Source organism: Mesoplodon mirus (genome assembly GCF_964341445.2).
Source record: "Mesoplodon mirus genome assembly, chromosome: 9".
NCBI lineage: Eukaryota > Metazoa > Chordata > Mammalia > Artiodactyla > Ziphiidae > Mesoplodon > Mesoplodon mirus.
Window position 1 is genome coordinate 19,171,418 of NC_138985.1, and position 23,406 is coordinate 19,194,823.

At 42.1% G+C, this 23,406-nt stretch overlaps 1 protein-coding gene across 1 annotated transcript in view; it reads right to left on the bottom strand.

Moving 5' to 3' along the window:
* Nucleotides 1-18,982, bottom strand: part of RELN (reelin) — a 525,441-nt gene extending 506,459 nt beyond the window's left edge. The window contains exon 1 of the mRNA XM_082631643.1: nt 18,545-18,982. Within this exon, the coding sequence (XP_082487769.1) occupies nt 18,545-18,770 (226 nt within the window). The 5' untranslated portion in view covers nt 18,771-18,982. The remainder of the gene's footprint in view (nt 1-18,544) is intronic.
* Nucleotides 18,983-23,406: the final 4,424 nt, after the last annotated feature.

Sequence of the window (23,406 nt, forward strand, 5' to 3'; positions counted from 1 at the left end):
GTATAACTTTATAGTTGGTCTGCTATATCCACGGTTCTGTATCCGCAGATTCAACCAGCCTCAGAACACGTGGTACTGCAGTACGTATTTGCTGAAAAAACTCCACACACAAGTGGACCCATGCAGTTCAAACCCATGTTGTAGAAGAGTCAACTTTGTATTTGTGTACATCCATACAACACTATATAGCCACCAAACAAAGATGAAGCTCTGCATTTATCACATAATACTGAAAACACAAGCTGAGTGAAGAAAAGCCGACTGCTAGGTATAATTTGATCCCATTTGTGTCTGGATGTACATACCCAGACAAAACACATGATTGCTTACAAGTAAGAGATTCGATTTAGAGGTTAGTTTCCTCTCTCACACTGGAAGGGCTCGGTCCTGAGGACCATATCAAAGAGGATTTCATTGGCTCACACACTAAACTTTCTAAATTTTCCCACTGAGTAATCCCTAGAATTACAGGGCAAAGAGGTACAGTACTATCCCACTGAAACGCACTGACAGGACTGAAATGCAGGTGAGGTATGGGCAGATCCCATGTCACAACTGCTGGCATCAGACACCTGACTTCTGTTTAGAATAGAGGGGCCAGTCAGCCGTTGAGGACTCCTGACGTTTGACACCACGAGATTTAGGAAAAGAAAAGGCCATGATGAAAGGCAGCATCACTGTCAGACAGAGGCTTACAGAAAACGGGTAAAATGAAGTTTGAGAGGAACAGGAGTCGCTTGAGAGCTAAATTAGAAAGAACAAGAAACTGACACACTTTGCATTTCATATGTGTTCACTTTCTGGCTTATTAATATTTTCTTGGATAAAAAAGGTAGCTGCTTCACACACTGCTAATGCATGTAGGCATAAGATAATATATATGTGGTACAAGATTAGATAGAAGTGCTTTATGAGTGGCACTCAAAAAAGGTACCATCAGGGCTTCCCTGGTGGCGCAGTGGTTGAGAGTCCGCCTGCTGATGCAGGGGACGCGGGTTCGTGCCCCGGTCCGGGAGGATCCCGCATGCCGCGGAGCGGTTGGGCCCGTGAGCCATGGCCGCTGAGCCTGCGCGTCCGGAGCCTGTGCTCCACAACGGGAGAGGCCACAACAGTGAGAGGCCTGCGTACCGCAAAAAAAAAAAAAAAAAAAAAAGGTACCATCAGCAAAAGAGTAAATTCGTGATGTCAGCAATTTCTCTGATCCAGTGGTGGCTCACAACTGAGAATATGAGAATCCCAAAAAGAATTCTATGCAGGAGAGTGAACTAAACTCTGCTGAAAAAAGCAAATGTCCCCTGAAGGCTTAAGTAAAGGCATCTGGCATTTGCACTCAACCACCGCAGTCAGTGGCAATAATTCAATCCATATGGTGCATGGGACAGCTTTTTCAAGAGCATTTTGAAGAGTGGCTAAGACAAAGCGGGTAATGGCAGAAGGTTACTGTATCAACAGAGAGGGCCTTTGTGGTTCTAGGGGAGTCACTTGCTCCACAAGAAAAGAAACATAAACAAATGAGATCAAGGCACTAACAATGCATGGAGTTATGATAATCCACAATTTAAAATAAGATAGGGAAAATATTTATGTAAATATTTATCTCATCTTTAAGTAGGAAAAGACTCCCCAAGCACAAAACTAGTATGAGAGAACAAAAATACACCTGTTTTCATAAATTTACTAACATAATCTGCATATAAAAATTCATGGCCTGCCGATGCAGGGGACACGGGTTCGTGCCCCGGTCCGGGAAGATCCCACATGCCGCGGAGCGGCTGGGCCCGTGAGCCATGGCCGCTGAGCCTGTGCGTCCGGAGCCCGTGCTCCGCAACGGGAGAGGCCACAACAGTGAGAGGCCCGCGTACCGGAAAAAAAAAAAAAAAAATTCATGAAAACCTGAGGGAAAGAATTTTGCCAAATTTGGAAAGATGTATAAAGGTATTCACTATAGTGTTTATAACATTGAAAACAAAATGTAAATGACAAAAATGTCAAACATTTACAACTTTATAAATTATGCTATAGCCATTCAATAGAGTATTATGCAGCTCTTAAAATTATATTTTTTTGAAAAATATCAATAAAATGAGCACATAATGTTAAGAGAAAAAAGATTATAAATCCTTTTTTTGTAAATATAGATCTAGTTACTCACAGGAAAAAAATATCAGCAAGTGTGCGACAATAATAATACCTAACATTATTTTCTGTGCCAGGCACTGTGTTGCTCTTTATAAGCACTATCTCATTAAAGTGTCATAACAAACCCATGAGCCAGGTACTATCATCACTGCTATTTTTCAGAAGGGAAAACCGAGACACAGAGAGGTGAGGTCACTTGCTCAAGGCCACGTAGCTTCAAAATGCAAGGTCCAGAAACCAACCCAGCTTGTGTGCTGTCTGCCACCACAAATCCCTAAGAGCTAAGTCTCCTCTGATTTCAAAGGCTTATAAATTAAAGTATCCATGTATGTTAGAAATAGAGTGGGGAAAAGAATTTTCAATCTTATCTATAAGAGGAGCAGTTCTCACAACTCCTGGAAATGTTCATGTTGAAATCCGTAAGTACGGAACCTCTGTTGCTGTCAACTTACAAGGTATCAGTAAATACAATATCATGAAGAGCCAGAATTCTCAGCTGCTGTCCGCTTCATATATTCATCACTGCCCAAATAGATTTCTCTTAAAAGATGAAATCTTTTAAGAGAAGTCTTTTGTTTCTTCTTTTGTGTTTTCTCTAACGTTGGTACTTATCTGTTGAGTATGGAGCCAAGCTATTTCGGTCTCTGTTCTTCCCATTATTTATTCCCATTCAGATGAAAATTTAAATGCAAACTATATACCCATTCATCAAAATTGCTTCCAATTTATTTATGGTACAGCACAGAGGAGCTTCTGGGAATAAGAGCTTCAAGTCTATTATAGTTTCTATTAATAATTCTAGTCACTAATTGCTATGAGAACTTTTCTGGATATGCTAACATATAGTTAAAGCAAAGCCAATCCAACAGACTACTATAAATAAAGTTGCATAGTCTCACAAAAGTCATGAGAATTTTGTAAGTTTGGAGGGTGGGAAAGTAGAAACACAGTTTTTAGATTTTTTTAAACATTGTTATCATGGATTCAGAAGGCCAAATTGTACTCACAAACATATCTTTATAAATTATCTTCTTGATTGCTTTAATTATTTTGGAATATCACTTTCACATAACAATTTTAAATATAACTGAGATGAGACAGGATTCTCAAGTGCTGTTTTTGCTCACTGATTCATTAAATCAAAATGTTTAATTAAAGTGCCTGCTATGTGCCACGCACTATCCTAGGCACTGGAAATAGAGCAGCAAACAAGAAACAGACAAAAATCCCTGCCTTGTGGAACTTAAAGGCATTATGCTGATGGTCACAGAAAGCAAACGAGGTAAAGAGTAAAATATATAGATGATGATAACACCTATGAAGGAAAACAAAGCAGTCCATGGGGATACGGAATACTGGGGAGAAGAGAGGACAAAGCTTTAAGAGTGTGGACAGGGAAGAACTCATTGAAAAGGGGACATCTGAAGACACACCTGAATCAGGAAGGGAGGGAGCATGGGGCTATCTGGGGAACAGCATGCTAAAAAGGGGAAAAGAAAGTGCAAAGGTTCTGCGATGGGACTGAGCCCCACATGTGTTTGAAGAACAAAAAAGAGGCCCTCATGATTTCAGTCGAAGAGTAAAAGGAAAGTAGTAAGATATGAGGTCAGAAAAGTAACAGACGAGGCAGGTACTACGGTGCTTAAAGGCCACACCAAGTACTTTCTCTTCTTCTTAAGGAGAAGGGGAGCAACATAAAGGATGGATAGAATTACAGAAGATTTTATTGTTCAAATTCAGGCAATATTTTTGGGAAAACAGAGGCAGACCAGAACTGCTCCAGGCAACTTGGTGGATTGGATGGTTGTCCTAGATATGGAGCAGGGGGTTGGTTTTAACCGAATCACTCCAGCTGCTGTGTTAGGACTAGAATGAAGGTGACAAGCATTGAAGCAGGAGAAGTGATCGGGAGCCTGCTGTAATCCACGTGAGAGAGGGTGGTGGCACTGGCAGATTCTGGGTGTGTTTTAATGTAAAGCCAGCTGGACTTAGGGATGGATCGGATATGGGATGCTAGGGAAAGAAGGTCTGGGGACTGAACAACGGTAAGGACTCAGTTGGCAATAATGGAGTTGAGGAGACTCGAGTAGGAGCTACTTTGGGGGTGGCAGGGTGAGGGAAACAAGAAGCTCATTTGTGGGTATATTCAGTGTGAGATGCCAACGGACATCCAAGTGGAGATGCTGAGTGGAGAGTAAGACACAGGAGTTCAGGGAGTTGTGAGAGAGTCACCAACATGTAGGCTGGCACTTAAGGCATCAGAATGGATGGCATCCCTAGGGAGATAGGGCAGAGGAAAAAGAGAAAAGGAGAAAGGACAGAGCCCTGGGTGCCCCGACACCACAGAGTCAAGGAGGAGAAGAAGAAAGAGCAAAGGAGGACTGAGAGAAGCATTCTGACATCTTCCTAGTGAATACCGGGATGGTTTGTCTACAGTGATGCATGAATGCAGAGACATGTACTCACTAATTTACCTCTAATATTCCCTTGCAGGTCACTGAATGTTAAGATCCCTCGGCGTTTGAGGTGAAGAGAAAAGTATACACATCGCAGTGAATATGGGTGTCTTGTACAAGGATAGGCAATCTGTGCAGCTTTGAGAAGAGAATCAGACGCTTTCACAAAAACACAAGAGCATGATAAGTCACTGTGAGGTTGGATCTAGATGCGTAACAAAAAGATAATTCTGCCCTCTGCCCCTCGCTCCCCAAAACATCGCTAAAATCTTCACATCGGATGAAGGGTGCTACAGTACCCCAGAGAGCACTGCTTCTCCACATGGCCTGTGTTGTCAATACCTCGCTATCCCAGAGGCCATTTCACACCTTTTTTTTCCTTAAACGTATATTGTGAATATTGTGGCGCTCATCTGTTGTTTCTGCCTGCCTTACACCCACTCTCCCTTCTTTGGGGTACCAACAGCTCCATTTTCCTTCAGAGAGAGATACCCCTCTGACCTCAACATCCATCTCACGGGATGGCCATACCCCAGGTCGGCCAATGAGACTTGTGGTCCCAGGAATTAGAAGTCAGTGACACAAGAAAGGAAAGGAGCTGGAGAGGATTCATCCAAACTTTGGGGCCAGAAAAGCTGAAAATCAGAAAAAAAGCCAGAAAGTTTTTAAAAGTCAGAAAATCATGGTTCTTACCAGCACGATTCCTTTAGCAGTTGACCACTCCCTGCTCCTTGATACACTATTATCATTTCTAAATCTAATGTTTGGATTTTCCTTCCATTCTGCAAGTTAACCCACCTCCTATTAATGAATTCCTTTAGCCCAAGTTAGCCAGAACCGGTTTCTGTGGCTGGCAGCCAGGGTACCCTGGCACACCTGCCACTCTCCAAACAGCTCTGTGGCAGCTCACAATAAAACGCATAAATCTTCAAGTGGATCCATTTCTCAATGTAAGTAAAAATAAAGGTTTAGAGGCTATTGTAAGCAAAATAAAAGCTTAAGAAATCGTCTTATTTGGTAATATTCCAATAACCATCTTAAATTCTGGTTGTAAACCTTTCTTTTACTGACAAATCTTTCTAAGGAGAAACATTCTTTTTATTCACTGGAAATACTTATTTGTCTTTAATTAATCAAATAGACTTCTTTGTTTACCAGTTTTTTCTACAGGATGACTATCAAGCATGTACCTCATTCCAGATATCCTACTCTTTTATGTTTGCAGAGACTCCATGTTTTTCATTATGTTGTAGAAACACACGGGAACCACTGGCATAGCTGGGACAGGACAAACTCTTCTAAGCCGTGCAAAAATCATTCAGCAGGGCTTCTCTGGTGGCGCAGTGGTTGAGAGTCCGCCTGCCGACGCAGGGGACACGGGTTCGTGCCCCGGTCCGGGAATATCCCACATGCCGCGGAGCGGCTGGGCCCGTGAGCCATGGCCGCTGGGCCTGCGTGTCCGGAGCCTGTGCTCCACAGCGGGAGAGGCCACAGCAGTGAGAGGCCCGCATACGGCAAAAAAAAAAAAAAAAATCATTCAGCAATGCGGGTCAAATCAATGAGTATTACTTTAACAACTGTGAAGCGCTTGATCTCCAGAGCATCTTCATTTTACTTCAATGAATACAGATAGGTATCCCTTGGGTACTCATTAGTGATACCAATTTTGAATTTTAATTTATTGTAGTTTTCTATATGTTTAAAATATTTCACAATTTATTTGGGATTGAAGTGTCTGCCTCACAGTTTCTGTTGAAACGCTGAAGTAAAGCACTCATATTTGAGAGAAATAGTCTCAATACTTTAATACCTGCATCAAGTCAGATCACCCCGTAAGCCGCCTCTTGGTTTCCTACACCAGCCTGGAGGCTCACAGATTTGCCATTAGAGCTACAGCTAGGCACAGCTCACAGGCAAATGCTAAAGGGAGAGATGATCTGGTGTGTCCAGCCTGAGGAAAGAAATGATCTCTATGTGGACATTCTCTACAGTTTTTGATAATAGCTTTTTAAGGCTACTGTCCTTTTGTTAACGTCCAATGAAGCAAATTTTTCTCTCCTAGTGAAAGCATGGGCCTCCTTCAGGCCCTCTGAGAACCCCCGTGGGTTCCATACAGGAAGCTCCTACTCTGAATCTGTCCTCCACCCTCTGTTTTATTTTCACCAGGGGTCTCTTTTAGCTTCCACCAGGGGTCAGTGGCTCTCAGTTCAGATCTGATGTCAAACTCTGGGATAAACTATAACGGTGACAAATCTGGAAACACTGGTATTACTAACGTAATTCACGTTGCCACCTCACCTGGATGCCAGAAAACCTATGCCTGACCTTTGCCCTCCTTGGCAGGAGGTGAATTAATTTGGGAACAAGGGCAGGAGAGGATGCTTAGCCCTTTTCTTCTCATTCAAATAAGCTCAACAGAAAGTGATTTTTATAAGTCTGATCCACGGATGAAAAATAACCCTACAAAGGCGAGTACAAAACAAACGTTAGCCCACTGGTGTCACTATCACTGAGAACAGACCTCTGATGAGCGAGGTCAGACACTGCAGGATGATCTGGCTTGTCACCAGGCGTTTCACCGTGTACCCCATCACTCAATTGCACAGGCTCTACCTGCCGACAGATAACACTCACAGGAATTTCCTAAAGAAAGAAATACATTACAAATAGATGAACGTCAATGAAAATCTTTTTAAGTGTCTCTCTGCTTAAATTATAGTTCTCCCCTTGTATTCATGTCCTTCTCAAGTTCTATTAGTGAGTCAAAGAACAAATTTCCTATTTACTTGAAAATCTTCATTAAAATTACATTCATCAAAATGTTAAAAACAAATCTGAGCAAAATTTGCAAATCACTTTCTTATATTTGTATTTGTGGTGATACTTTGAAAGCATGTTAACTCTTTTAGGTCAACAGTATACTAAATGATATCTTTGCTTTGTGCTTCATCTGGAAGGTGATGTCTAGTCAAGAAATATTTAGGACTGTACAATTCTGGCCTCGTTTGGCATGGATATCATCCTTCTGGTTTGATTTTGCAATCTTTATTTTATTTATTTATTTATTTTTGCGGTACGCGGGCCTCTCACTGTTGTGGCCTCTCCCATTGCGGAGCACAGGCTCCGGACGCGCAGGTCAGCGGCCATGGCTCATGGGCCCAGCCGCTCCGCGGCATGTGGGATCTTCCTGGACCAGGGCACGAACCCGTGTCCCCTGCATCGGCAGGCGGACTCTCAACCACTGCGCCACCAGGGAAGCCCTGCAATCTTTATTTTAAATAACGAAATTAGCTTTTATTTTTCCTTATTTTCTCTTTCTTCAAATGTCTTTTGTTATTTCTTATTACTATTCCTTTCTTGAAATAATTGTCATTTCTAAAAAGAAATGCATACCAGTTAAAAGTATGGATTCTGGAGCAATATGGACTGAGAGCACTCCTGCATGACAGCTTTATGATCTTGGGCAAAATACCTTTCTGTGACTTAGTTTCTACATCCACAAACAAAAAGAGGATAATACTACCTACCTCATGAGGTTGTTGTGAGAATTACATGAATCAATATATGTAAAGCATCTAGATCAATACCTGACACATAGTAAGTGCTACTTTAGAGTTTGCTATTGTTAATGTTGTTGTTATTAATTTATTCCTAAGTTCTTGAGTTACCCTTCTAAAAAAATTGTTGATTGTATCAGTGCTTGGAATGGGAATGTAAACCCACTTTTCTAAAAATGCCTAAAACCAACTGATTTTCTTACCTTCCTCCATCACCATCACTGAACCTATAACATTTTTTTGCAGGATGAGGATGCAGGAAGTGTTTACATGAGAAAAGGAAGTAAGAAAAGATCTGGAACCATGACCATAGGATATTTCAACATTCATAACAAAGGTGGCCTAAACAAAAAGATTACATGTTCCTGAAGGTAAAGCTGAGATGCCTGTTTCCTCTGTCGATATGCAGCAAGCAAAAGAAATGACATTATTGGATTTGGTCCTAGAGGCTGAGCCAGACATAACAAACAAGGTTAAGGTTGGGGCAGAGCTCACATTCACAACCATGTCACACATCTAAGTATTTTAAGTGTCAACAGGATTTACATATGGTGATACTGCATTTTAGAGAGATAGGACTGACAGGAAACAAAGTTCATAAACAAACTCACTAGCATAAATTGTCAGTTATAAGAAACTCCAGAAATTGGAGGTCAGGCACAGGTTATCTTCTCAAAACATTACTAAAAAGTTAATATAAAATGCACTATTTTTGCCACCTGCATAAGTAGCACATCTTGAAGGATATTCTGAAAATATATTATCAAAGAGTCTTAGAAAATATCCTAGTTCCATCAAGGTGACCAAAAGCAATTCTATGGGAGAATCAGAGCTTGATACAAGAATTGTGACTGACCTAAAAGAGAATGTAAACTGAGTCATTTGTGTGTTCAGAAGAAATGATTAGGATTGCACTCAGCTGTAAATAACAAGAACCTGACTGATTTTTCTCATGATATGAGAAGTCCAGAAGAGGTATTCCAGGGCTGATACAGCCGCTCGAAGGTATAAATAAAGACCCAGCCTCCTTCAGAACTCCTGGTCCGCCATCCTTAGCATGGGACCATTATCTTCAAGGTCACAAGATGGTTGTACCACACCCTGCCTAGAAGAAATGGGTAAGGGCAGAGCAAAAAGTATTTGCTGAGTCCTTTTAAAAATCATCTTTATTAATTAAAAAAAAATCTTTCTAAAGACTCTACCCGGTAGACATCCACTGCATCTCACTAAATTACATGGCAGGGGAGCCTTGGAGGTAAGCTTTTTTTTTTTTTTTTTTTTGCGGTACGCGGGCCTCTCACTGTTGTGGCCTCTCCCATTGTGGAGCACAGGCTCTGGATGCACAGGCTCAGCGGCCATGGCTCATGGGCCCAGCCGCTCCGCTGCATGTGGGATCTTCCCGGACCGGGACACGAACCCGTGTCCCCCACGTCGGCAGGCGGACACTCAACCACTGCGCCACCAGGGAAGCCCGGAGGTAAGCATTTTTAACTAGACACATAGCTGTTCTCAAAATCAGTTAGTAAGAAAGGGCATTTTAGTAATCACTGGGTAGACAACAAGCAATGCATGCCACATAATGAGGCATTATAGAATCTAGAAAGAGGACAGTGTTCCTCCAGTACAATCTAGGGAAAATGCCAACCAGCCCAGCTGACTTGGATTGGATGGAGAAGCTTTCCTAGGTGCTGGAATATGCCACTGAGGTTATCTAACTCCATGCTGCCAAACAGCCTACTAATAGTCATTTGCCCACCCATATAAACTTTGATACAGTGGACAGAATACACTGGTCAGCCAATGCCTTTATCCTGACAAGGATATGTTTTATTGTAAATGAACTAGCCTTCTACTTCACCACCTAACCATGTGTGGATTTGTTTCCTCAGTCAGCCCCTGAAGGGTGAACTATGGGTTCACTATTAAAATCAATTTCTCTCATTTCTAGTTTTGTTGAAACAGTTTTGTATTTTATTTTATTTTATTTTATTTATTTATTTATTTATTTTTGCGGTACGCGGGCCTCTCACTGTTGTGGCCTCTCCCGTTGCGGAGCACAAGCTCTGGACGCGCAGGCTCAGCGGCCATGGCTCACGGGCCCAGCCGCTCCGCGGCATGTGGGATCCTCCCGGACCGGGGCACGAACCCGTGTCCCCTGCATCGGCAGGCAGACTCTCAACCACTGCGCCACCAGGGAAGCCCCAGTTTTGTATTTTAAAAGTATTTTACATGGGGTTGTAGATACATATATTGTAGGATTTAACAAAATATATTAAACTGATGTTATTTACTTATCTTGGCATCTTTCCTAGACTACCACCTAAATACACAAAGTTTGGTTGTTATCATGGCCATCAACTAAGGAAACATACTCAATTTAGAAACAGGAAGGTCTGACTTCGGAACTGGCTAAGTTAATAAAAGTTTTGGTTAGACTAGAACTACACTAATCAACTGCTTACTTCTAGGCAAGTCATATCTATTTTGGCTGGGAAACACTTTCTGATCATTCATATTTGGTGACAAGGTGACTTTTTTTTTTTTTTACTTTTGTGACCCTCCTTAATATACTCAGTTTGGAATTTCCCTTGAAGTGGGCCACATGTTGACAAGGCACAAAATGGACAGGCATGGGTAAAGAGCTCCTATCTGTATATCCAATGCTTCAAATATCCTTATCTAATGCTGGGTGACTGTACCAGATGATAATAACTATCTAATATATGCATTACCTTGTTTAATAATTGCAACCCCCAAATACGGATACTATTATTTCTACATTAGAAAGGAGGAAACTGAGGCTAGGAGAGGGTAGGTAACTTGCTGAAAGCACACAACTAATAAGTGGCGGAGAAAGGATATAAGCATGGGTCTTTCTGCAGTCAAAGCTTGAACTCTTCTCACTACATCACTGTGCCTCCCTAGACTTTCTTTTTAGTATAAGTCTGAGCTCTCAGCCAAGGAATCTTTGAATTTTTGAGCTGGAATAGACATTAGAGTTCACAGGTACAAAACAGTAAAATAGGTCTTATTGAAGAAAGACTGTGGAACTTACCCCAGAGCAACACACCTCCCTTCTTGACTCCCAATCTAGTGTTCATACCAAGTCCCCCCACCCCCTTTTTCACCTGTTAAGTGCCAGCTACCTAAAAAGGTGGCATCACTATTTCATAGCTATGCAACTGTTACGAGTCTTGGCAAAGAGACCAGCAAGTAAAGGAGATAACTTGAGGTGACTGTGGCGATGACAGAGACAGCCCTCATCCATTTACTAGAAGAGTCTCTATGCACTCAAGCATTCAAGACATCTCAAAATTGAGCTGCCTTTTAGATTCAAGCTAATTCAGTGTGCATTTTTCTAAATTCTACAACTCTCCCTCATGGTGTATATATGTGCTTCCATGCACAGACTTCTGATTCTGCAGTTTGACCCCATAGCTGGCAGTAAGTAGCTAACTCAGAATTAAACAGCTACTGGCTTGAAAGTTCTTCTAAGAGATTTTACAGTATAGGAAGAAAAGCCTACTTTCCCACCAGGAATAACTAACCCATGATTTTTAAAAAGGGCACGTGCATGTCACAGAAAGATAACATTAATTTTTTGAGAGAAATACAAATGCCTACTCACCCACTTTTATTATTGTAAACATCCAATCAGTACAATATATACTAACTATATAATATATACATATATATACACCAATATTTTTCATGTTATATTTAGAGGGAAAAAAAGGGGTAGAGCTGGTGATAGGAAATCTGAAGAGAAGAAAGAAAAAGAGAAAGAACTGAAGGAGCAAAGGAATCAAGTTGTGAAGCAGAAAAGAGGAAGGAAGAGAGGGAAGACAAGGCCCTGTGACATGGAGGAAAGGAGCAAAAGAAGGAAAATGAGAAAACTTAGGAGGAAGAGAGGGGCCATGGGAGAAAGAAGGTGAGATACAGTTGTAAGGAGAGAGGGGCAGATCAGGAAAGGCAGAGAGAGACGATTCTGAGGTGAGGGTAGCACTTAATGGTAAACTATTATCACTCCTTCTTCATGTAACTTGGTATGTGGGCACCGGCGTACATCAATAACCAGGGCTATTCGAAACACTCATGAGTTCTCCTATAGTTTCAAAGAATGCTTTAATCAATAAAATTTATTTTGCTTTCCAAAGTTTTATGTTTCTAAGGAAAGCTAAATTAGCATTAAAAGATAACGTGGGGGTTTCCCTGGTGGCGCAGTGGTTGAGAGTCCGCCTGCCGATGCAGGGGACACAGGTTCGTGCCCTGGTCCGGGAAGATCCCACATGCCGCGGAGCGGCTGGGCCCGTGAGCCATGGCCGCTGAGCCTGCGCGTCCGGAGCCTGTGCTCCGCAACGGGAGAGGCCACAACAGTGAGAGGCCCGCGTACCGCAAAAAAAAAAAAAAAAAAAAAAAGGTAACCTGGGTTTTCAATGTTTACTTCAGAACCTCAGAGTTCCTATACCTATCTCTTTGTGGCATTCAAAAGCTATCTAATTACCTTAGCTTTGTTTTCTTGAATGATTAGAGCTGCCTTAAGCCACAAATCAACATCTGTACATGTGTAGTGACCCTTCTGCACACCCCCAAATCCAATTGCTACACTTAGCTCCTACAGGAAATCAAATAAAGAAGGAAAAAATGTGTGTAGTTTTAGAGAAGCACACGTGTTTCTCTAAAATAATTGGTATCCTGTAGGGACAGCATTCAACCCTTCAGAAGCTCTGCCTTCAATGAGATTGGCATGGCAGGTGACCGTGGTGAAAATTACTCTCTCAGCCACACAACTGACACCTAAGTGAGATTACTTCATGTGGAATTTCCTGAGAGCCAAGAATATTTTTTTTAAACACACCATTCTTGTGTTTGAACAGTCATTATGAAATCTTCATATTTGAAAATTCAATTCCAAGTTCTGAAAATGTGTTTTTAATACTTCTTTGTTTAAGGTTGATAAGATTGAAATTATACAGTTTGGTTATTTTATTCAATATAAATAACTCTAAAATCGGTGGGGTAGGGGTGAGGTGGATTAATCACCCAAATTATTCTTGAAGCCAAAATATTTAGATAAATGAATTTTCCTTTTCATATGTGTGTTATGTCATTACCCAGACATAGTTTAAAGCCCTACATGAACATGTCCATTCTAACCAAATGCACTGAGTGTAGGGCTATCCATTTTTTCTATTTCCATACGGCATAAAGAACTTTTTAAAAAAGAAAGAACTTTAAAAAAAAAAAGGAAGAACTTTATATTTTTGTGTGAGAATATATACAAGATTTTTTTTTTAATGCCAATGTTCAAAAAGCACCAGTAGCTTAATTTATTTATGCTTATCTAATGTAAAGGCTATCTGAAATATATTTCAAATATATATGTATCAACAACTATCTGTGAAGATTAAAGACATAATAAATAACTGTCAAAGTGTCATCTGAAGTCATCGGAGGAAAAATTATGGCTTAATATGCAACATATCCTAAATAACTGATAATGTAAGGTTCCCAGGTCATCTATAGAGTTGACCAATTCCAGAGAGGGAAAAAAATAGATCAAAGATAGGTTTTAGATATTGTCTTTTGAATGAAACTAATTTATGAAAAAATTTGAAAGTCAATAGTATTGACTTTAAAATCTTGTGAAAATATCTATCACTCACTTTTAAAGATGAAAAGACAAATTTATTAGAATAAGATGGTTCTGTAAAAAATATACTTGTATGATTACAATGATACAACTTTCTTATTTTACTCTTTAACATTTTTAATGAAATTTAAAATAATAGTTTAAAATAAAGATTCATAAAAATTGGAGGAAAATATTCTAATTAAATAATTTCTAGTAATGTAGTGCTGTGACTGAAGTAAGAATACCTGCCTAAATTAGATGTTTCCAATTATGATTCTAAAGACCTGATTTTTTTAGTGTATGACTGGAATTGAAACTCACACAGGGAATATATATTAAAGCAATATTTTTATGATTTAAGAAATGATCTGAACCACATCAGTAAAATATGTTTGAAATAAATTGTAGAGAGTGAGATGAAATATAAGACAAGTAGAGAAAAATGCTTTAAATGTTCAATTTTCAAAGTCATATGCAAGCAGGACACAGGTTCAGTTCACTTATAAACTGCATTTGACAAATGATTCTGAGTTTAAATATGCTGATTCCAGAATCAGAGACATATAAAAAACAAATATCCACTCACCCGATCAACAAGCCAGTTAGTTACCTTAACAATAGCAGATAACTTTAATTCAAATTTTTTTAAAAAATCATTCCTTTGAAAGGAATTTAATCTAGAGTATATTACCAAAAATAATGTCTTGTACTTGAAAAGTCATTATATTGCAACTGCCTTTGAACGGTGATTTTTAATTAGCAACCAGTTGATTCCAGAACACATGTATGTATAATAGGAATAGTGGAAATTCTTACAACAAAATACCATAAATACTTTATCCTGATTATATCTTTTTTAGGTAAACATTCTGTTTTAGCAGTTGAAATTGATTTCCCCACCCACCCCACAATAGGATTAAATAAATAATAGAATGAAAATGTAGCACAAAAGGACTACCAATAGTGATATTGGATTTACAAAATATAATCAAATCCCCTTTTTAAAGCACCATGCTTTATTAACAATTCAGTTCTGCTTAAGACAATTTTTTTCTCTCAATCAGTATTTTAGAGCATATTTCTCACTGTAATGGAACATTTCCCCCACCTTATGCCACCTTAATAATGGGGATTCTCGTCTTTTTAGAAATTCAGATAAATTGTCTCACCAAAGCTCAAGCACTTTCCACAGACTCATTTACTTATGCTTGGCTTTCACAGATAATGTTTTCCCTTATGTCTGACCTCTCCTTTTTGATGGTGACTGAATAAAGCCCATCTTGTGAGTAGGTAGGTCCTCATTACAGGATTTCAGGGTTATCTAAAAGTCTTTCTATCTCAAAATATATTATCTGCCTGCTCAGTGATGCCAAAATTCTTTTAAACAAAAAGGGAAAAACATCTTTCCATAGTTGTAATTAAGATTGTGGGAGAATATAACATTGACAAGTCACAGTCACTACAGATTGGTTGGGGGAGGAGTTTTAAACAAAAGCCTGAGGAGTGGGGGTGAGGAAGAGGGATTATCAGGGGAAAGGGAAGGTGCGGACATCAACTCGACCTTTGCAAGTTTCACAATACTGCCCCAGTCCTTAGGAGAAGGAGCAGTGAACAGCCAGGTATGGCTGGGAAAGAGAAAGGGCTACCTGACTGGACCATCTGGGTTTCCAGTTCCTATTTTCCCATCATTTGCAACTTTCTACCCACCCACCCCAAAAAAAACAGGGCCTGGAAATCATGTGGTGGAAATTGACCATATTTTGGGATTTGTGCAAAAGAGGGAAATTCTAGGAAAAAAATGTTCTGACCCTGAGACTTTTCTAATTCATCATGATATATATATACATATACATATATATAACCTCTTATTGCTGAGCTTCTAAACTGCACTGTACTCATCATGCAAAGACACCATAGTTCATTGTGACCAACGATGTCATCTCAAGAAAGTCATAGACAACAGATTTTAAAAGCTATAGGAAGATGACAACAGAAGTACCAAGTGAACGAGTGATGAGAACTAGCAAAAGTAACCATGCACTGTCTACAGAGTTGCCAAAACTGCAAACAGATGGATATACTACTTAACACTGGAAATATCTGACAATTCTGTAGACACACAAATTTCAAATTCTTCTGTATTATATTTTTGTTGCTTTTTTTTCCAAAAGATTTTCAATAAAAATCTCTAAATAAATATGACACAGAGACCCATGATATTGAACTCTAACATCTGCCTCTCCATTTCATATTCTGTCTCACAACACAAGTCTCAGAGGGCAGCTGACACAGCCTGGTCTACAATCATGTTCTGTGTTAGGTACCACTGTACATCTCAATGCATTCCTTTAGGTAAAAAAGTTAACAGCCATTAGCTGCACCCAAAATCCATTCCCTCAAATGCTGACTTCAATGTAAATCATAGATAAGACTGAGTTTTCCTAACATAAGTGTTACATTTTAGAGATTCGGAAGATTACAAATAAAGTCTCAAGCTAATATTTTACATATTTCTTGGTTTTAAAAAATTTTGGCTGAATAACCTCCTACTTTGGTCTCCTATAAAATGAGCTAACTACCAAAGTATATTAGGTTAAGTTTTCCTACCAACTGTTCAATTCTTAAATAGATGTTACATAATTAATTTGTAACATTAATTTCCAAAAGTCTAAAAGAAAAGGAGACACATGTAAGCACTGTTTCATTTTTAAACATTTCTTCTACCTGTAGAAAATTTTACAAGGAAAAACTCTTACTGAAGGCCTATAGCTACAGCCAGTTTCAAAATCTAAATATTTGACAAAACAGGTAACAGGAATTTAAAATCTTACAATAACCATTCTCAAAGTTTATAATAATAATTCGATCTTCTTAAACTTACATAATAAAATTTCTCTACCTTTTCTGGTGATAGAAGAGGTAGAAATTGAGACTTTCCCACACAATATGCAACTTGAAGTATCACACTGTATTCTTACTCTCTATCATTCTTTCCTTTCTGGCTTAGGATGCGATTATGGTCAGTCTTAGGCTGACTTATACTTGCTAGCTTTATAGCAAAAGCAAAGGCTATGTCATATTTTGGTATTTTTAAGTTTTCTATGCTGGCACCTTACAAAGGATATGGAAAACAGGGGGGAAAAAAAAAAGGCTACGTGTTATCACAGGTCTTCCATCACAACCTGACAATCACAGCTTTTAGCCCAGCCTTGACTCACTTACCTACCACTCTCACTTAGAGCTAGTAACGGGCAAGCACCTTTACTAAAGGTCACACTAAGTGACAAGATCAATCAATCAGTCTTTGGGTGAGGTCTGGGTTGCCATCATATTGGCTGGTCCTTCTCAAAAGATTCTCATGAACTCAGAAAAACACCAGACCGTTCTTGGAAAGAGAATACAATAAGCATTTTAAAAGAAGGGACTAGTTACAGAAATTTAATATCCCAAAGTCTAAAATCCCAACCGAATTAGACTCCTGCTCTACGGACAAGGCTGACACCATGCCACAAGAAAGTTGTAAAAGCACTACTTTCAATCTCTAGAAAGCATTTATTTAGGTTAAACATTTTAAAGCAGATATGAAGGGCTTTTTAAATAGAAAATTTACGGATTCTTATCATTTTTATATCCATGTTTATCTGAAATGCCAGCTGCTCCGTGGATTATCTCCTGCTATACCAATAACTGTTAGCCTACAAGAGATGGAAACTGTAACAGGAAATCAGTAGACAATAGTTGGGTATCAGTATTTTTGCCTTGAAATTCTAATTAAACAGTGCCTGTCACCGCTTTAAAAAAGCTCTATAGAAGTGAAATATTCAGGAGTTCCAGCGGAAGTAATAGAAAATAGACAATATCTTACTTTCCCACATACTCGATTTACTAGCTTCAAATATCAAAAACGCACGCACTACAGAAAATTCTCTTGCTTGCACCTAAACTGTCCTTCTTCGATCATGTTTCATTTCGATGAAGGACTCCAGAATGATCCTTTTTTAAAAGGTACCTTTAAATTATAAGGAACTTCCAGTACCTACCTGGAAATTAAAGCTGCGCAGATTAAAGACATAGTTATTAAGAAACATCACAGAGATCATTCTAAAAACAAGTAGCAGGTTACAAGTAAGAGAGGACTCAGAAAAAAAGCACCATTTCCTGACATTTTAAAAGCCACTTTTAAAAGAACAGAGCGCTGGAAGCGGCCGCTCCCTGTCAGGAGGGTTGTCTGACACCGAAGGAAACGAGAGGGACCCCTGGCTGGGGAGCAGCGAGAACTTTGCGGCGGGCCGGCGGGCGACGGCGCGGGGCGGCCGCGGGCCGGGGCGCGTCCATCTGTCATCAGCCGGTCCGCAAAGCCCAGCACCCCCCGGATGCCCTTCAGGGGGAACCGGGAGCAGGACAAAGGTCTGGAATCCAAGCACTCGGGTTAAGGAAACAAGATGCGCGTTTTCATTCAAGTGTCAGCTGCCAGAACCACGAGGGAGGAGGAAAGACCTCAAGAATTCTCTGGCGTTTCTCACCAGAACCGGCTCCTCACGGGGAGACGCGTGAGGGGAGTGTGGCGGGGGGGAGGCGAGGGGGGGAATAAATCCCAACTCGCGACTCTATCCCCCGCTAACTTTGTTTTCTCTCCCTCCTCAGAGGTAATGTTGAGGTAAGGGTTGTCACGGTTCTTGGTTAAACGGCCGCTTGGAAGAAGGAAAGGGACACAAAGCTGCGCTGGGCGGCGAGCGCGGAGATGCTGTGGTACCTACCATGGTATTCTTGTCCCGGTACGTAGTAGGTGGGGTGGCCCGCAATGTGCAGGGAAATGAGCACCTCGCCTTGCTCCCCATCCCCTTCCAGCTCCCCGTGGTGGGTGCACAGGAAAAAGAAGGGAGAAAAGCGGGGGTAATAGCCCACCGCGGCGCGCACCCTCAGCGTCGCCCCCACAACCAGCGCCAGGAGGAAAGTCCGCGGCGCCCAGCCACTGCGCTCCATACCGCCGCTGCCGCCGCCGCGCGCCCCGAGCGCCGCTCTCTCATTCAGTTTTGGAGGCTCCGGGACGAAGGAGCCGCGTGGAGAGACGGTGAGAAGGCGGCAGAGGGAGCAGAGAGGGCTCGGGCGCGGAGCCCCGCCGAGAAGTTCCGCGGGAGACGGCAGCTCCCAAAGTTTCTTTGGGCCGCGGGAGCGCGGGGCCGGGCTGCGGACGCCGAGAGCGCGTCGGCCGGTGCCGCGGTGCGCCGCCCAGCCGCCGCCGCCGCCGCCGCCGCCTGTGCGCGACGCCCCTCCGCCAGGCCTGGGAAAGCGCCCGGCCCACTCCACACCTTCTTAAAGCCCGGGGCGCGGAATCGCCCCCACCGCCGCCACACGTGCCCCGGCCGCTCCCCCGCCCCTGCGCGCCGCGCCGCGCGCGCCCGCCCGGCCCCCGCCCACTCGGGCTCGCTCGCCGCACCTCGCGCGGCGCAGGGCTCACGCCTCCGCGAGGCCCTGCGCCTGAGCCCAGTTCTCACACTGAAGAGCAGATGAGGGATGCGAGTCGGTCGGGTTGGGGGAGGGGGCTCGGGGCCAAGAGGTACGCGAATCTGCAGGGAGCGACTTAAACGCCTCGGGGAGAGAGAGAGAGAAGGAGATCCTACCGCCCAGCTGTCCGGAGGAGCAAAAGGAGAGGACAGTCCCTTTTGCCCCTCAGATTTCCCTCCTTTTTCCTGAGAGGAGGCGAGGGGGAAGTAGAGGGGCGGTGGGGACGGGAGCGGGCGCCGGCTTCTTTGTCTGCGCCGGCTGCGCCCCGCGCCCCTCGGGGCTCGCCCGCCTCGGAGCCCCCGGCGGCCCGCACTTGTTCCGGGGATCCGCCCGCGGCCCCGAAACGCGACGGGCCCCTGCGCTTCTTTCCCACCCAGGCCTCGAGTCTCTCCCGCTGGCCCCCGCCCGGCTCCTCGCCGCAGCGACCGAGCCTCATCTGTAGCCGGATTTAAAATGAGATTAAGCGAAAGTAGAATTGGCAGCCTCCAGTGGTGCCTGGAAATGGTGATTTGTGCTGCTCGGGTGTGGGGAATTGTGTGGCGGGAAGGGCTGGCGGAGCTGAGCCCCGACAGGCGCTCTTCGCTGGACTGTTCTATTATTCATTGCTGCTGGGTTCTTCAGGCGGAGATGGTTGTAATTTTTTAAATCGGTGTTTATTTCCTTTAAATGTCAGCTACGACCAATGTCCCTGAAATGGGGGGAGGGGAAAACGTCTGGAGAGATGCTGGCAGCGGTGATTGAAGTGGGTGGTAATGAGCTGCTGCACAGGAGGCTGCGGGGAAGAGAAATAAAAAGCACGTTTCTAACCGAGGACGGCTGGCAGGAGCCCTGCGGCATTCGGAGATGGGGGAGCCGGGATGCCAGGTTCTAATGCCTCTCCCCACCCATCCTTGGCTTGCCACCAAGTCCAGATAAACCCGCACGTACAGAAATGAGTAGATTATAAAATTGGAAGGGATGGTGTCTTTGCCTGCATTGGGGGCACGGGGCGGGGGAGGGGGACGGGGGGGAGTGCGAAAAGACAAGGGAGTCTTTGCAAGGGGAGACCTCTGTAGTCACTTCGTTGCAAAAGGAAGAGACTGGTTGTTTTCCTCTTACCCAGGCCGAGTTCAGACAGGTAGAAGGGCCACTTCTAGCTGCCTTCAGGTTTCCCTTCATTCAAAACCCGCCAGGGCTCAACTGTTGTATATATTTGATGTTAACAATCGTTACCGCTGCAGCTCTGTGCTGGTGCAGGCTTTGGGCCGTAGGTAAGTCATCTCATTTAATCCTCACAACACACGGAGAGGCAAATGTGACCCCCATTTCACAAGCGAGGAAACAGTAACAAAGGCTGCATGCGAGGCAGCCTGGCTGCTGGCTACAAAGGCTCTCACCGGGACCTGCCTTGCAACCATCCAGGGCAACCCTAGCTAGACTAGGGGAAGCCACCACCACCACCTTTTCCCCGCAGGCAGGCGATGCTGACTCAATTACAAGACACTCGCCGGCAGCTGGCAAGGCTGTTACCACCTCTTCCTGTCCCGTTATGTGACTAAAACCTAAGACAAAATGAATCACTTCTAGAAAGAATCCAAAACTACTGAACATTTTTAGCTAACACTTTTTAAATGTTTACTATATGCCAAGTACTGTCCTAAGTGTTTTACATATATTAACTCCTTTAATCCTCATAACCCTATGGGGAAATTACTGTTAATAGTACATTTTACATACGAAGAAACTGAAGCACAGAGAGGTCAAGTAACATGTCCAAGGTCACACAGCTGTAATTGTGAGAGAGCTGTGACTTTGTCTTATTCCAGAGTCCCTGCACTTAACCATGGCAAACCGCTGTAAGGAATGAATGCCTATTGATGCTGTTAGAGGGATGGGATGAGAATTATTCTTTAATCAGTGTTGGATTACCTCATTTAATTCTTACATTGGCCTGTGAAGTAGGTATAATTATCCTCATTTTTTAGAAGGTAAAGTTGAGATTCATACAAGTTAAATAATTTGTCAAGGGCACTCCATAAGAAGAGGAGCCTGGGATCAAATCTGGCCATGCTTGATCCCAAGGTCGCGCTTTAAATAAACCGTAAAGTAAAGCAGTAAAGCACTGATACTTGGTCCAGGTCACAATTGCACTTAATTCCCAGAAGGTCCCCAGTTCCCAGGAAGTGGCCCTCTTTTCACTCTGTAAGAAATATTCTCTTGTGAATCTCTCACCATGGCTTTCTTGACATTCAATTTATGTGACCAAGTTTATTTTCCAATCTTCCCCTTTTTTGTGCTTTCTTAACTTTTACAGCATGACTTCGCTATGTGCATTTGGGTGACTTTTATACTCTGAACTACGCAGGCTCGAATCTGTGACTACAGCCCTGTGGTTGTTCATTAACAGGCATAGAGACTGTTTAAATAATGCCCTGAGTCGTGTTGAGCTGCTTAAGAAGAGGGTAAATGCTTGTACACTCCACTTAGCAGTCCTTTGGACTAGCATGTGTACCTGTGCCCTTACAGTAATAGAAGCCCAAGTTCACACATCTCTGATACCTTCTTCAGGGAATCCAGTTCAACTAATTATTATTAATACTTTTTAATAATCTTTTATATTTTTAAATTTTATTTATTTATTATTTATTTTTTGTTGCATTGGGCTTTGTTGCTGTGCGTGGGCTTTCTCTAGTTGCAGCGAGCTGGGGCTGCTCTTCGTTGTGGTGCGCGGGCTTCTCATTGCAGTGGCTTCTCTTGTTGCGGAGCACGGGCTCTAGGCCCACGGGCTCATTAGTTGTGGCTCGTGGGCTCTAGAGCGCAGGCTCAGTAGTTGTGGCGCATGGGCTTAGTTGCTCTGCGGCATGTGGGATTTTCCTCGACCAGGGCTCGAACCTATGTCCCCTGCATTGGCAGGCAGGTTCTTAACCACTGTGCCACCGGGGAAGCCCAATAATCTTTTTTTAAATGAAGGAAAATTACACAACATGGATATAGAAGCACCTTGAACATGGGGAACAGCATCTTCCTAGTGAGCAGTTCACTCTAAGTCCCACAGTAACGTGGCAAACTGGGTTACAATTCAAAACTTCCAATTCCCAGCTCGTGTGCTAACCCTTAGATCTTACTTCTGTTTACTGAGCCATAATAAACATCTTGAGGAATATTTGTCTGGTCCACAAAATCTACAAACCTTTGAACTAATGGAAAAATAGAGACATACTCTTCAAGAAAATTTGGTTTACATCCAAAAAAATCTGCAAAAAAATAGAAGGTGATGTCAGGGTGAAAATGAGTGAATCTGTGGGAAAGGGAGTTTAAAATGGGGTAAGATCCCTTTTTAATTAAAAGAGCTTTGGAGAAGGAATTAGTCTACCAAAAAATTACGTTTAAGCATCCAGACTATAAATTCATTTCTTGCTGATAAGTAGAAATTACTGACCAGCATTTGAATAATCTTAACACAATGGAAATTAAATTATATACTATGAGATCCACAACTTTCAAATCATTGGAAGATGATGACTCCAAATGAAACACAAAAAAGCCATTAAATTACATTTTAAAGTTGTAAGCATTCATTCACTGTCTGACTTCACTGATTTTTTTAATCAAAGTATCAAACGTTTTGGTGTGTATGAGAAAATGAATCTCTACTCTTATTTACTATGTAAAAGTCAAATAAAAAGTACATAAAATCAAAAAAGTGCATAAATATGGAGATGGTGAAATCAGTCAACTCTGTAGGCTCCAAAATGGTAATAAAAGGTCAAATAAAAGAAAACCCTTCTTTAGATAGCAGTTAGTAAGCTTATAAAACCTACTACCCATAAGATGTACAATCTGAAGAAACTGAGGCTCTTAAGTTAAAACAAAACAAAACAAAAAAGTTAACTAAGTCTTTAGGGAATGAAACCACTTGGAAAGGTGGGATATTTGAGGACTGGCTCTGATATGCGTCTTGCCAGAACAAGTTATTTAATGTACCCCAAATTAAAATACTAAATAATTAAATCATGGGTCAATAAAAAAGCATTAAACCATAAAATTTCTAAAAGAGAAAACAATTCAATACTAAAAATGCCTTTTCTAAAGCTTCTCCACTTCCAGGGATTTGCACATGCTGTTTCCTCACTCA